At 37.6% G+C, this 16,660-nt stretch overlaps 1 protein-coding gene and 1 pseudogene across 1 annotated transcript; one reads left to right on the forward strand and one right to left on the reverse strand.

Annotated features, from left to right (window-relative positions):
- Positions 1–5,284: 5,284 nt before the first annotated feature.
- Positions 5,285–16,449, reverse strand: LOC110942927 (annotated as a pseudogene).
- Positions 8,712–10,377, forward strand: LOC110940333 (retrovirus-related Pol polyprotein from transposon RE1). Its single transcript, XM_022181892.2, has 2 exons — positions 8,712–9,865; positions 10,063–10,377. The coding sequence occupies exons 1-2, from the start codon at positions 8,935–8,937 to the stop codon at positions 10,101–10,103; spliced, it is 972 nt and encodes a 323-aa protein (XP_022037584.1). The 5' UTR covers positions 8,712–8,934; the 3' UTR covers positions 10,104–10,377.
- Positions 16,450–16,660: the final 211 nt, after the last annotated feature.

Here is a 16,660-nt window from a genome sequence, read left to right on the forward strand (position 1 = left end):
TTCAGATCACACCTCGTGCTTCCGCCTTTGAAAGGGGTATGGCATTACAAGTTTTACACAAAGGACCCTGGACAATCTTTGGATGGTAGATCCAGCACCTATCGCCAAAATGATGCACTTACAGACTACCCCTTGATATGTGGGGGATCTACAAAACTTGTAAATATCTTCATCAAGTCTTTGAGAAGTCGCTCCTAGCTCCTATCTGATTCTTCACGCAAAACTGGACAACCCTGGTTAAAGGAAGAACAATCTTTCTATCTTCGTTCAGATGCTGAAGCGAATGTCTTTTCAACCTCTTCAAGTCTTCCAACTTAAAAAAGTTTATTAGCAATACAGGACCCAGAATCTTGACTATAACATCGGTAACCTTCTTAATAATTACCGCTTCACCTGTTTTGCCGTCCACATACCAATAGCTAATATCATCGATCCTATCAAGATCAAACTCCCTCATCGGGATCTTCCTTAAGCATCTAGCAGGCCGGTACATAACCTTGTATTTCACCTCACCGGTGAACTTATCTTTGCTTTTAATGCGCCTGCCCACAGCCGGTTTGAAACATTTCCACCGACTGAATCTGCTTACTTCTTCGAGAATCTTTTTCAGCCCATTCACTATTCCATTTGAAGTCGGAGTGTTTAGATAAAGCTGGGCAATATGGTGCAAGTCATGTGTAGGAAGGGAGCTTAAGTGCCTTATGCTTGGTCTGAAATACTGTACCCCATCTGTTCTCTTAATCATCACCAAGCAGTTTTGCGGATCGAAATCCCAGCTGCGAATCTACCCTGAATATTCCCTATGGTATTACGGTAATGCCTTTTTTGGGTCAGATTGGGTGGAGGATAGCCATTTGTGTAGCACATTACATACTTCCCGAGTCACTGTTTCTGGATTCGATTCCACTTCAACTGGTGTATCGTTGTAGGCATGATCCCGCAAATCTTCAAAGTCAACTAATACGTAGTAAAAAACCGGTGATCAATCGTGTTTAAGTTTATGTTTTCGCATGACTTTTGGTTTCGAATGGCCTACTTTTGATTTGAATTGTGTTTTGCAGGTCTAACGGAGTTTAAGGAGCTATTCGGAGGCTTTACGGAGCATCGGGGAACAAATGGGATCAACCGGGTATGCGAAATGTACAAAACAGGAAAGCAACCTGATGTGCGTGCGGTGTGATATATATTTATGTACATTTTTAGCCCTTTTTTAACCACTTTAGTCAAGTTTTAAATTTATAAAACACGATATTTACTAACACCAAACACACATATGGGCAAGTGCACCCATCGTGAGCGTAATATAGTGTTGGTAAGATACCGAGGTCGTCCAAGGACACAAGAGCTTTTAATACCGGTTTACCTCAACGTCTAATCAAATCAAAAATTTAGAAAAAAAGTTTTAAACCAGAAAATAAAAACTAAAATGCTGAAACTAAAAATAAAATAAAAAACAGATAGACAAGATGAATCACTTGGATCCGACTCGCCTTTAGTGTAACCTTTGATTATTTCCGCACTTTTGCACTTTTTAAGAGATTATCTTAGTTATTGTAGTAGGCCCCTCTTTTGAAGGTGACATTACCCCCAACCCAGTAGTTTGAGTCAGCAAGGATACAATCCTAAAGGGTCGGATTATTGAAAGATAATTAATTAAGTTATTAATGCATATTGTGGGAGGCCCCTCTTTTGAAGGTGACGTTACCCTCGGCTAAGTAGTCTGAGTCAGCAGGGATACAGTCCTAAGTAGCCGGGTTAAAGTTTTAATAGTAGTTTACATATGAGGGGATCAAAGAGTTTGGACCCCCACCATCTAATACCATTGGGTATTGAAGGAGGTCCTACTAAATTTGACCCAGGTCCTTGCAGGATCTATACACTGAATAATGGCAAGAGTCTTACCAAACCATTCCCTTAACCCCCGACCAGGTAGCCAACATATCTCCATATAGACCGTGGAGATATGAATGGTGAAAATCTTTTATTTTATATAGACAATAAAATAATGCCAAGACACCACGGACAAATGATAAGGAAGAATCACCTTCAACATATAAAACTAGTTATTAAAGTCATTAATACATAAGCAAATAAAAAGTGCGAAAAGATTAAAAATAAAAAGTATTACACTAAATGCTTGTCTTCACCAAGTGATGCAAGAGACTTAGGCAAACATGGCCTTTGATTGTCAAGAACTCTTACGATCAATCTTGGATCCTGAGACGACTCACACACTCTATGATGGATGATGGATGATGGTGGTGGATGATGGTGTTGTGGTGGTGGTGGAGTGTGGGTGAAGTGTGAGAGAGGTGGTGTGCCAAGGGATGGTTTGCAAGTGAGCCAAGCACCCCTATTTATAGCCTGAACAGAAGCTCGGGCACGGCCCCGTGTCCATCCCTCTTCTCTTTCTTCATTAATTGCAGTTTGTCTGCATTAGTTGACCACGCCCCCGTGTCCGCTGGGCACGACCCCGTGTGCAGAAGCGTATCTGTACTATCAAGATTTCCTCAGATTCTGCGAGTCTTAGAGTTGACCACGGCCCCGTGTCCGTTGGGCACGCCCCCGTGGTGGGTGATAGAAGCTTCTACAACTTTGTCTTTTCTGCTGACACTTGGGCACGCCCCCGTGCTCATTGAGCACGGGGCGTGTTCAGCCTTCTGTTTTCTTGTTTTTGCTTGGGAAGATGCTGTCGAGGGGTCGGGCATGCCACGTTTATTCCTTTTCTTGTATTTATGTTAGATTTAGCTGTCTTTTTGCTTATTTTGTGAATTTGAGCTCATTTAATCCTGAAAATACAAAAGGAAGACAAAAGCACACTTTTTCCAACATTAGTACTAAAAAAGGGTTAGTTTTATGCCACAATTGATGTAATTTGTATGTTGCATTTTGTACACATCACAACCATACAGGTTGCGTCGCCGACGCCCTCCTGGGTCGTCGGCGACGCACCGCGTCGATGGGAGATTCGCGTAGGCAGTGGTTTAAGGCGTCGACAGCCTTCAATGTTTCCACACAGCATCGGCGATGCCAGGGGTGGTCGTCGGCAACGCCACTCCCTGGTCTCCGACGCTATTTTCCCTTGTTCTTGTGTTTTGAACGGGCTTAAGAGCCAAAAGGGGGTCACTAGTTGGGAGTTATGAAATTTTGAATAGGAACATCACCATTCACCAAACCTTAACTCCATCCCTCTCCAAGGTTTAAGATCATGTTCAAGTTCTCACCAATCGTTGATCGTGTTTCGTTCGTCATGAGCGGCTAATCTTCTCAGGTTTCACCCAGTGTAGGTTTTTGTAAGATTCTAGGGTTAAACATTGTTTTTGAGATTTGATTTGTGACAAGTTGTTTTATGTTTTTGAAACCTTTGATAATTGTCTTGCATTTGTATCGAATTCGTGAATTGTCGAATAAAGATTAAATTTGACTTTGCGAAATGTTTATGTGCAATTATGCTTTGTCTTAGGTTAGGATTTATATGTTCTTGGTAACGAGGTGCATTGCTGTCCGTCGTCTATGACGTTGATAGCTCTTGGTTCCTAAGCCACGCGACACTAAATCCGTTAATCATATATGCAATTGAGTTAAATCTAAAACGTGTAGAAACTCTAGGTCTTCAATTCCCGAACCGAGTATGAACCTTGTTTCAAATTATTTTTATAACCATGTAATCAAGTTTTCGTGCAATCGAAAGTATTCAAGCTTTAGTAGTTAAGTAATTTGGCATCAAACTTGTCGATACACTCCGACACCCTTTTTCAACAAACAAACAATTAAACCAAATTAGCAAGCTTCATAAACTGTGACAACATTAATAATCAATCACGTCCATACGCAAACCACAAACTCTTCGTGGTTTGACCCCTTACTACCACTAACACATTGTTAAGGGTAACTTGAGCATTATAAACTGATCTGTGAGTACACTAAGTATTCACAGATTACACAACAATGGATCACACACATTGAAAACACACACAAGCTAAGGTTTGTTTCTCTTTCTAGAAAGATATCTTGCATATAAAGTTTTCTCCAAAAGTCTCTTTCTTATTGCATATCAAACACATAAATATACAAGACTAAATCCGGAACACATGAGTTCCGGATTCACAAAGGCAAACTCGGACAACACGTGTCCACTAACTATCCTTCGAATGTACAATACAAATTCGGAATACATAATACCTTAATAAAAATTCGGACAAAACAAAGACTATAAGTTCCTTCCGAGTTTATCCAATAAACTCGGAATCACTAATACATACAAATACGGACAAAACAAACTAAAGACTTAACACATTACAAGTTTTACACAAAGGACCCTCGACAATCTTCAGATGGTAGATCCAGCACCTATCACCAAAATGATGCACTTACACTAACAATCATTCAACTCAAACTTGGGTAAGCAATTGGCCTCCATAACCTATGAATCATAACGGTCGTTAGACAATCGTAATAAACTCGGGGTCCTCAACTGTGTGATTTGGTTTGCTTTAACTTGTCGTTGGTATCCTAATCAACCGCAATGCAACACATAAGGCAAAAAGATCAATGAAATACAACACAAAAAGGCCAAAAGCTATCCCTGCCTCTAGGCCACCACCAAAACTGATACGCAATGATTATTTTGTCTGTATGACGTAACTAGTAAACGTCATTAATAGATGCTCTCCACCAAACCCACATGTATGCATTTACTACACAATTGCTTTCATATATTGCATCTTTGTGTCTAATCGAATTATTTTGACATGTTTCACATGTAGAAGGGCTATTTATAAATAGGCTTGTAAGACGCATAAAACCCCATGAATTAATTGGTAAATTTTATTTATATATTTTGTTTTTTTGGATCACACTATGCTGCGTGTTTTAAGCCTATAGAAATGAAGGATTAGGGTTTTATGGTTTACTCATAACTTTTTAAACACCGGGAATGTTTTTAACATAACCAATATTACGTCAAGAATTGTGAGAACCACATAATACACTTGTACACAATACTTTGTTGACTTAATGAAAGAGAAAGTGGGAAGGGTGGTTACAAAAGCGCCTTATGTATTACACTTAAAGCAATGTGTACAAGTGTATTATGCAGTTATTGTAATTCTCGACATGATTGTTCTGAAAAGCATGGCCAAGGTTAGCACGAGATCTTTGATACTGCTCATTCCAAACCCATGATTTCGGAGACTCGATGTTTGGTCATGAATGCATGACCGGATGGGACATGTTTTCAAAAGGAAGGGGATAATGAGTCAAATCTGAATAAAAAGCGAAAATATATGAAGAAACAATTCTTTAAATTTTTCTTTCACACAATTTGTTCCAACATGAGGTGTTATACCGTAGCAAGTAATTTAATCCGTGAATAATGAAGCGGCAACACTTTTCAACGATTCACATGCTTTCTGCAGATCAGATTCCGTGTGAGCAGCCGAGACGTATATTCTAATCCCAACAGGAAGGCTGCATTTATCGACAAACGATCTTTTTGAAGTCGTTACAAAAACCGAGTGTTCCTTCACTACCTGCAACGGCACCATTTTCACAAATGCACAAAGTATGACTTGTACCATACAACCCAATAATGCATACTACTGGAAAGACTTTTAAACACTTACCCGATCAGCAAGATCTTCAAGTAATTGAAGATCACTCTTCACTGACCCTGTGGACTTTTTAAGTCGGAGGAATACAAGAGGTGACATATATCGTTTGCAAGTTCCAGGCCTTGTATTCCCAACAATCCTGATTTGTAAAAACATAAAAAAAATGGCTGTGCATATTAATAAGGTTTAACAAAACATCCATAAAAAAATAAGAGTAAAATGCCATTTTCGTCCTTGAGGTGTGGCTAGTTTTGCGACTTTCGTCCAAAGGTTTGTTTTTTCGCATCTGGATCCAAAAGGCTTGAAATGTTGCCATTGTCATCCAACTCGTTAACTCCATCCGTTTTTCTCTGTTAAGTCAGGGTATTTCCGTCTTTTAAGTTAACTTAAAGGGCAATTCGGTCTTTTCACTTTATGTAAAAAGACGGAATACCTCTTAAAAAGACCGAATTGCCCTTTAAGTTAAAAAAATGGAAATATCCCTGACTTAAAGGAGAAAAATGGATGGAGTTAACAAGCTATATAAAAATGGCAAGATTTTAAACCTTTTGGATCCATATGCGGAAAAACAAACCTTTGGACAAAAATCGCAAAACTAGCCAAACCTCTACTCAAAAACCAATGTGGAAAATAGCACTGAAAAGAATGTAATAAAACATCATCAAAGAAAGACAAATAAAGGCATCTTGAAGGCCATCTACCCAGCACAAGACGCGTTAGCAGGTATTGAAGGGTTCTAACAGTTAAAAATATACAAAGATAATGACAAATAAATAAATAAATAAATAAATAAATAAATAAATAAATAAAGAGCTGACTTGTAGGCTAAAATCTATCACCTGTGCTTAATAATTTGGAATTATTTCGTAACTTGGTTATGAGTTGAGGGTTTTCCTCTATGACATCAATAGCAGCGATTGCAGCACTCGCCAAGTATGGGGGAAGAGATGCAGAAAACACATAGCCTGAGCTACTGAGGCGCTACAGAAATTACACAACATTTTAACGTAAGACACAAACCCATGCTAAACTTTTTACAATTATCTTGTAACTTTGTGCTGTTGGTCTCAAAATTCGCTGCATTAATATTGGTCCTTTCTTGAACTAAAACAAATCCGTATCAATATTGAAATATAGAAAAATCGTGTTGACCTTGAATGTCAGACATGTTATAGGTGTAGGAGTGCTTACTTGGTGATCAACGACTCTGTGACTCCCGGTGCAAAACCCGCCTTCTGAGGCCAATGCATGTCCCATAGCAGCTGTTATTATATCTATCTTATCAACCTACAACAGTAAGACCAGCATCGCCCTTTTTACTAAATATCAATTATACATGTATATGTGTGCACACACAGACACTATCTATATATATATAGGCAAAAGATCAAATACAAATAATCTTAACATACTAAACATACAAATTGAAGGAAAACCCAAAAAGACAAGGTGGCATTTTTGTAATTACCGCCAACTATCAAAGGTACAACTAATTTTTTTTTTTTTTTTTTTTTTTGCTAACGAAATGTAGCGATTTTTTAATAAAAAATGTTAAAAAAAATAAAATAAAATAATTTGTGTGTTTTTTTTTTTATTTTTTTAGATTTTTTAGGTTTTTTGGGGGTTTAGTTTTTAGCATTTTAGCTTGGGTTGTGGGGGGGGGGGGGGGGGTTAGGTTTTTTTTAGGTTTTTGGGGGGTGGGGGTAGGTTTTTTTTAGGTTTTTGGGGGTGGGGGTGGGGGGTTTAGGTTTTTTTTGGGGGTGGGGGGAGTGGTTAGGTTTTTTAGAGGTATTTGTAGAGTAACTTTGATAGTTATTGATAATTACAAAAATGCCACCTTGTCTTTTTGAGTTTTCCTTCAATTTGTATGTTTAGTATGTTAAGATTATTTGTACAAGAACTTTACCCTATATATATAAAGAGAGAGGGAGGAGTTTACTGGAACATCGTAGTGTTCAGTTAGACCTCTACCAGATTTGCCAAGCACACCGAAAGAGTTGCTCTCATCTAACAAAACACGAAACTTGTATTTCTCCTTCAGTTGGATAATCTCATCAAGTGGAGCAATTTGACCAAAATTCTGAACATTTTACAACATATATTAAACATCATAAAAAGCCCAACTTAAGATCCAGACTGTCAGAAGACTTAGTGAGCCCAGGGGTGCTAAAAGGGTCGTGTTCGCGGGTTGGTGAGTTCATCCTGACCTGAACCTGAAAATTTTAGACGAACCCGAACCCGACCGTACCCGAAAATTGTGTCATACATATGCACCCGAACACGACCCGTTCAACCCGATTTTTTTATTTTAAATTGTTTTCAAAAAACAACATATTAAAATTAAAATTCACTATAGAAAACACAAATGTATATAATACAATTACACTTAAGTTATAAAATCTTATGTCAATTTCTCTTTTTAAGTTATAATTAGACATAAAATACACACCCAATATAATTTATGACACAAATATTGCAAAAATATAAAATATAATATAAAAGGGTTAAACGGGTCAACCCACCAACCCGACCCGTTTAGCTAAACGGGTTCATGGATTCAACCTAAAACTGACCCGAACTCATTTAGACTAAACCCAAACCTGCAAATTTCGTGTTAGGTTCATTTTGTGTTTTCGGGATGGCTACCCAAGCTGAGATCAAACGTAGTGTGGTTCAAGATCAGCAGCTCAGCGAGCCTCACAAGGCAATCCCACCAAGCCAATACGAGTAACAATATATATCTAGCTTCTGATTGTAACTTGGTAGAAAACGTGTGTTTATTTGTAATGTTCACTTTAGTTTAATACGAACCCACATTAACCTAGTTCTGATCTGGTTGAAACTTAATGAGTTCAAGTAAAAGAGAATTAGAAGCATAAATGACTAGAAATACCTGGTATACAGCTTCAACAACAATGTAGCGTCTCAGTTTCTTAGCACGCTTGTTGGCTTGGTGTTAGATAATATATTTATGTTTCCTTTTGTATGTAATTTGTATATAGTCTTAGGGTGCTAAGTGTAACTTCTATGTCTATATATTGTTCTCTGTATCATGTTTATATTCAATGAAAAACAACCTTTCACATGGTATCAGCCGTTCCTAGTTAGTAGTTGATAATTCCCAGCCGATCTTCTTCCCACCCTTTTCTTCTTCCTCTTCCAGCCGATCTCCTTCCTCTCTTCTTATTCCTGTTTCCTTCCTTCCTCCCCTCCTGTTCCTATGGCTTCTTCCTCAAACCCTACTACTCCTCTCATGGCAGGCCTTGCCCCCATGATTACCATCAAGTTATGTTCCACAAACTATGTCGGTTGGCGAACCTAGATGTTGCCGATCATCACTTACCAAGGGTTACTTCCTCACATCGATGGCTCCCTTTCGCCTCCGTCTCTGATGATAAAATCGGGTGAAAAAGACGTTGTGAATCCTGATTATACTTCTTGGGCCAGAGACGAACAGCAAGCAATCATTCTCTTAAATGCTTCACTGACTGAAGAAGCCCTTTCAGTCACTTTTGGACTCACTTCTGCTCGTGAGATCTGGACTGCTCTTGAAGCAGCTTTTTGCAACACCTCTGTTGAACGAGTTCAAAATCTTAGGGACCATCTTCGTGCTCTCAAAAAGGAAGACAAGTCTGTTGTTGAATATGGTCGTGCTTTCAAAGCAATCTGTGACCAACTCGCTGCTATAGAACATCCTGTTGATGCCATGGATCAGCTTCACTGGTTCTTATGTGGTTTAGGACCAAGTTTTGAAAGTTTCTCTACCACTACTCGATCGGTACGTCCCATTCCCACTTTTGTTGATCTTTTAGCAAGTGCTGAATCTCATGAATTGTTTATCAAAAATTTGCATGGAATTCATGAGAAACCTACTGCTGCCTTTATGGCCCAAAGCCATGCCCAGCGGCCCAATATTCATGGCAGTTCTTATCGCCCGAATAGGGCCTCTCAAGTCCAATATCGGCTAAATAGGCCTCACTTTTATAACAACAGGGGATCCAATAAATCTTTTGGTCGCCAAAACCGGAACCCAATGTGTCAACTATGCAGGAAATCCGGACATTATGCGTCTCAGTGTTTCCAACTAGCCTCTTATGCTACTGCTGCCACACCCTCTCAAGAGCAGTTGGCTCAGGCTTTTCATTCTCAATGTCATATAAACTCAACCGTTCCTGACTGGACTTCGGACACCGGAGCCACTACACACATGCTTCCCAACAATACTTCACTTCAGAATTCTACTCCCACCCAAGGTAATCAACGCGTTTATTTCGGTAATGGTCAATCTCTCCCTATAACTCATATTGGCCAAACCAAAATTTTGGGCAATCTTGCTCTAAACAATGTTTTGGTTGTTCCTAATATTACCAAAAATCTGTTATCTATTGGAAAGTTAACTGAAGATAACTCTGTTGATGTCCTTTTTTCTCACCCATATTTTTATATTCAGGATCGCCAAACCAAGAAAACGCTAGCCCGGGGATGCCGTGAAGACGGCCTTTATGTTCTTCGCCAAACTCATGAAGCTTTAGTTACTACATCTTCGTGTCCAAAAGCTTCCTTTGAGTTATGGCATTCTAGACTTGGGCACGTTAATTTTGATACTCTTTCTATGTTAAAAAATAATGGTTCTTTATCGTTTACTTCTGTTTTACCTAAACCGGGTTTATGTTCCCCGTGTGAACTTGCCAAAGCAAAAAGGCAACCATTTTCCGTTAATGATAAACATGCATCCTTACCACTTGAAATAATTCATTGTGATCTATGGGGGCCTTCCCTAATAAAATCAGTAGATAATTTTGTCTATTATGTTGCATTTGTCGATGATTACTCCCGGTTTACATGGATATATCCATTAAGGGCAAAGTCACAATTTTTTGATGCCTTATGTATTTTTATACCGTTTGTGCAAAATCAATTTTCTACAACTATAAAAACCTTTCAAAGTGATGGTGGCACTGAATTCATCAATAATCGTGTTCGACATCTTTTTGAGCAACATGGCATTTTGCACCGTGTCTCTTGTCCTTATACACCACAACAAAACGGCCGGGTAGAACGAAAACACCGGCACATTGTTGAAACGGGTTTAGCCATGTTATTTCATGCTCACTTACCCACGAAGTATTGGGTTGATGCCTTCTCTTCGGCGGTGTTTATTATAAATCGATTGCCATCATCCATTCTCCAAGGCAAATCACCTTTTGAGTTATTATACAAACAAAAACCGAACTATGCGTTCTTTAAGTCGTTTGGTTGTCGCGTTTTTCCGCTACTTCGTGACTATACCCCACATAAATTATGTCCTCGGAGTATCCCATGTATTTTTGTTGGATATTGTTCAAAATATAAGGGATATCGGTGCCTTGATCCGTGTTCGTCTCGTGTATATGTCACTCGAAGTGCTCGATTTGATGAACTCTATTTTCCTTTTGATACCTCTTAAACAGTTGGCACATCTATTGACAAGCTAGATATTTCCACCTTTTTGGATACTACTTTTGATCAAACCCATAAATCAACTACCTTGCCCACTAAACCTACTGTTCCACACAACCCTTTACAAACTCACTCTCCCAATACTCCCATTACTATTCCATTTACACCAATGTTCAAAACCACTGAAAATCTCGGCCCACAATCTCCTGTGGCCAGTGGGCCTAATTCCGTTCAGCAACAACCAGAAAGCCCAACTTCTTCTGGTGTTGATTCACCTCATCCTCAATCTATCGGCCCAACTCCTATTGGCTCAACTCCTATCGGCCCAACTCCTCCTATCGGCCAAACTCCTGTTTCGTCGCACACTCATGAATCAATCCCTGATCAAACTTCATCCTCTGCCATTCCTATTCCATTACCGACTCCACCCCCCGTTCCAGCCCCCATTGTCTCTTCTCACCCGATGATAACCCGTGCTAAGGCCGGCATCTTTAAACCTCGTCATCAATTGGACTTGGCTCATACAAAAATCATTCCTCTTCATCAAGCTTTATTTACCACTTGTGATCCCACTACCTTTCACACTGCATCCAAAGATGAAAAATGGGTGCGCGCCATGCAAGATGAATTAACTGCTCTATACAAAAACAACACTTGGACACTAGTCCCTCGTCCAACAAATGCGAATATTGTGGGCTCCAAATGGATATATCGAACCAAATATCGATCTGATGGGTCGATTGAACGGTACAAAGCTCGTTTGGTAGCACAGGGTTTTAGTCAAGTTCCCGGTCTTGACTACTCTCATACCTTCAGTCCTGTTGTTAAGGCCACTACTGTTCGCACAGTTCTGGCTTTAAGCATCATACATAAGTGGAATCTTCACCAACTAGACGTCAATAATGCTTTTTTTGCATGGTCATCTTAGTGAAAGTGTATTTATGGAACAACCAAAGGGTTTCATTAATCCTAACTTTCCATCTCATGTGTGCAAATTAAACAAAGCGATCTATGGCTTGAAACAAGCTCCCAGGGCTTGGTTTCATCGTCTAAGTATGTTTCTTACCAATAATGGTTTCTCTTGTAGCCGTGCCGATCCTTCATTATTTATCTACAAACGAGACTCATGCATAATGTATCTTCTTGTATATGTTGATGACCTTATCCTCACAGGTAATCATCAGCCTACTATTCAATCTTTTATCTCAACCCTTCATAACGAATTTGCAATCAAAGATCTTGGGAAACTCAACTACTTTCTAGGTTTGGAGGTTACCTACACCAAAAATGGTCTCTTTTTAAATCAGTCTAAAGATGCTTTGGATATTCTAACACGTGCAAAGATGTTGGATGCAAAACCTGCTCCTACACCTTTAAGCACAAATGTTTCATTTGTTTCTACAGGTGACAAGTTTTCAGACACTACGCTTTATAGATCTATTGTAGGTGCTCTCCAATATCTGACGATCACAAGACCTGACATTGCATATGCTGTAAATCAAGTTAGTCAGTTCCTTCATGCTCCCACCACAGATCATTTTCAAGAAGTTAAGAGAATTTTACGTTACCTCAAAGGTACTCTAGCTTTTGGATTACATTATACTCGCCCCACTTCATCATCGCTGCTTGGATACTCTGATGCTGACTGGGCTCGTTGTCTAGAGACTCGACGTTCTACGTATGGGTATTCAATTTTTTTGGGGGGTAATTTAATCTCTTGGAGTGCTAAAATGCAACCCACTGTTGCTAGATCTAGTTGTGAATCTGAGTATCATGTCATGGCCAACACTGCTGCAGAAATTGTTTGGATCACTCATCTTCTTCAAGAACTTCATGCTCTGCCTCCTGAACGACCAACCATTCTTTGTGACAATCAAAGTGCTATTTTCTTGACTCAAAATCCAATTGCTCATAAACGATCTAAACACATAGATCTCGATTATCATTTTTTACGAGAGTTAGTAACAGGAGGCAAATTAGCCACTAAATTTGTTCCAACCAAGCTTCAGGTGGCTGACATATTCACCAAAAGTCTTCCTAGTAGCCAATTCACCAATCTTCGTCAAATGCTTCATATTGGTCCTCCACCGTTCAGCTTGCAGGGGAATGTTAGATAATATATTTATGTTTCCTTTTGTATGTAATTTGTATATAGTCTTAGGGTGCTAAGTGTAACTTCTATGTCTATATATTGTTCTCTGTATCATGTTTATATTCAATGAAAAACAACCTTTCACACTTGGGTTACTTTTTCGAGTGTACTTTGTAGAGTCTGCATGTCGTTGTGCTTAAAGTATACAATTGTGCTTCTTGACAAGTATAACCCATTCTGTATCCCCCAGTGCACACCTTCATCTCTACAAATATAGCAAAGCGGACTTGTAAAAGAGAGCTTATTACACATACAGCTTCGTAATAAATAGCAAAACTTACACAACAATGATATCTCCTTTCTTACAAAATGCCGGAATTGCACTAAACATAGTTGAGAGTCCATAAGAATAGAGTATGGAATCAGGCGTCCCCAAAAACTCTGCTATTCTGGTTTCACAGTCAAGGTGAACATCTAAATAAAAAGAAAAAAAGATACGGTTTAAAGAGTATATACTTGCTTTCTAAAACATATAAGGACTTGATACCAAAGTGTAGTGTAATAAGAAGATGTTTTATATTACTAATAATAGATATATACCAATGGTTCCATAAAATTGACGGGGACCACAAGAGCCAACACCATATTTCTCCAGCGAGGTAGTACAAGAATCCTGCCATTTTAAATTTTAAATTTATATAAATGAAACTATATGTAAACAGTTAAAGTAAATTATGAGGGTAGGGTACGTACTCACAAGCAACTTTTCATGACCCATTAATCCTAGGTAATTTGCTGAAGCAAAGTTAACCACTTTTTTGCCATTGATTATTGTATGAGGTCCTGCAGAACTGTAAGTAATGCACCAGTTATAATATGTTTTGTGCACTATATAGTCAAGTCAAGTCAATGATTTTTCATATTCATATTAACTAGAGTACTTCTCCGCGCGTTGCGGCGGTACGTACCGCGAGCATTCGGTGGGTATTGGTTCGATTCGTTAAAGTATTTGTATGATGTATACACTTGGTATAGAAATCAGCGCGTGCTTTACATCGACCAAAAACAATAAAAACAAACAGCAGTACCGACACCAATGATCTAACGATATCGATTGGTTCAAATCATGATGGTACTGTTACTGATATTCATTTATTAGTGCAAAAAGAGTTGAATAAATGAAATATTATCGAAATTGAAAACTATAAAATGAATCATGGTATCGTTGTACCGGTACCGATGTTGTTCGGTACAGCACGATAGCAATATTATTGTAGTTACGTTATTACTTTGATGAATTGAGTGCTTTATTCTTGTCTGATAACATTGAGTAATATCAAAAAATATCTATAATGACATGATAACATTGAGTATTACCTTTATCTCATGTCATATAATGATACAAAAAAATTATGAACTTTATATTGTAAAATGAAATTATACATATTAATTCAAAATGCTCATGATAATGATACAAAAAAATTATGAACTTTATATTGTAAAATGAAATTAATATTAATTTTAAAATTCAACTACTGTTCATGAGCATTTTGAATTAATATGTATAATGTATAATATAATATGTAAAAAATTTCACTGCATTTGAAATTTTGTAAAAGTTACCAAGAATCTTAATTATTATATTATACATAGTAATTTGAACTTGTGATGAATAGTAAACCAAAATTTTTCTGTTATTGTATTTATTTTTTTTTAATTTCCCATTTCACATACCTTAAATTATATACGTTTTTAATCAATTTAATTCTTATTTAATTTGATTTTTTCCTATAACTCACGTTCATTATTCTTACTAGCTAAATACGCGATTGTATTTAATATATTTTTTTATCGACGCATTTGTATAAATTTTGTTGAGAAAAAGAGTTTTATTTAACATAGTTTAGTGGTGAACCGAAATGATACCCACATCGGTTCTGTTATTGTTTGTTATTATCGGATCCAATACCGATATTTTTTTTATTCTCTATCGACATCGGTACCGCTGTTGTTATTATCGGAACCAGTAACGGTATTCGTTTTTTTTTTATTTTCAATGTAATACACATTTCTTTTTGTGTGTTATTGACTTTAAACCGAAAGCCGGTACAATAGTGATACTGTTACGAGCCAAACCAATAACGAGCGAATTCCCACCACATTGCGCACAAAAAATATAAATTTAGAACCCTAATGAATAGTAACATCAGTTTTTAAGATATTAAATAAAAAAATTATGTTCCAGTTCACCCATTATACCATAAATAATACACGATTCTAACCCATTTTGTTTTTATTTAATTTGATTTTTCCTCTGATAACTTGCATTCATTATCTTTTTATTTTAAAAGATGACTACAAGACGCGACTTTGTTTAATATATTTTTCTCGGTGTTCATGTATGAACTTTGTTGAAAAAAAATGACTTTAAACCAAGTATCAGTCTAAGTCTAATACAGATACCGTCAGGAAACCAACTGATACTGGTCGAATTCCCGACGCATCGCGCGGGGAAATATTGCTAGTATAATTAATGATCAAAGTATCATAACCATGAATATGAATATAAATCTATATCTATATATAATCTAAAATTTAGTTACATGTTCTGTTTTAAAATCAACATTTATGATGTTTTAAATGCAGTACTTAAAATAATATTGATTAAAATAATCTATAATCTATAATATATTAAAAAGAAGAAGTGATGGATCAAAATGTAATTTTACTATGTGTGCAAATTTAGAAGCATAATGTACAAAGAATACAAGCCATTTTAAAGGAATATATAAAGAAAGTCCACAAAATTTTAAGACACGATAGGGTTAAAATAGGGATTTCATCCACCGAGTTTTGGGAAACCCTGTATTTATGTCGCGGCGTTTCATCTGCATCAGCGTATATCTTCCTCTCAAAACCCTACAACCGCAAAACAAGTGAGAAATCAATCGCCACTCCATTTGATCTAATCCGTTTATTGACCAAAGAAAACGGAGAGTGGGGAGCAGACACCAGTTTTGGAGGTCATTCAAATCAATAAGCATAATCGGAACTTGGTCATTTGTTTGGCCGATCATGGAGCTGTGAGGGTTTAATCGGAGCACCAAAGTCCATCGGGTCAAAGGTTTCTACCATGATATGACGAAAGGTCAGTGATGATTTTGTTTGGGGCAATAGCAGTGGTAGGTAGTGGAAAAATCGAAGCCTCAACAGTGGCGGCTTTAGGGTTCCTTCTTGAGTCAGTCGGGGGCGGTTAGATTCCGGCAGAGGAATCCTCAGATGGTGAAGTTGTGGTTTGGTGGTGACTATGGTGGTGATTACAGGTAGTCACGTATTTTGCTTATATTTGTTGTTATTTGATCTTTACAAGGAATGATGACAAGAAGGACCAACGACAGGGTAAGTTTTACATCTTTTTTATCAAAAAAATTAAAGTTTTCTGAATGATTAAGATTATTGTTATATTGTTTATAATTAAAGGGTCTGGCTACAAAAAATTTTCACTACATAGCCATTA

This window comes from Helianthus annuus, chromosome 5, assembly GCF_002127325.2.
Source record: "Helianthus annuus cultivar XRQ/B chromosome 5, HanXRQr2.0-SUNRISE, whole genome shotgun sequence".
NCBI lineage: Eukaryota > Viridiplantae > Streptophyta > Magnoliopsida > Asterales > Asteraceae > Helianthus > Helianthus annuus.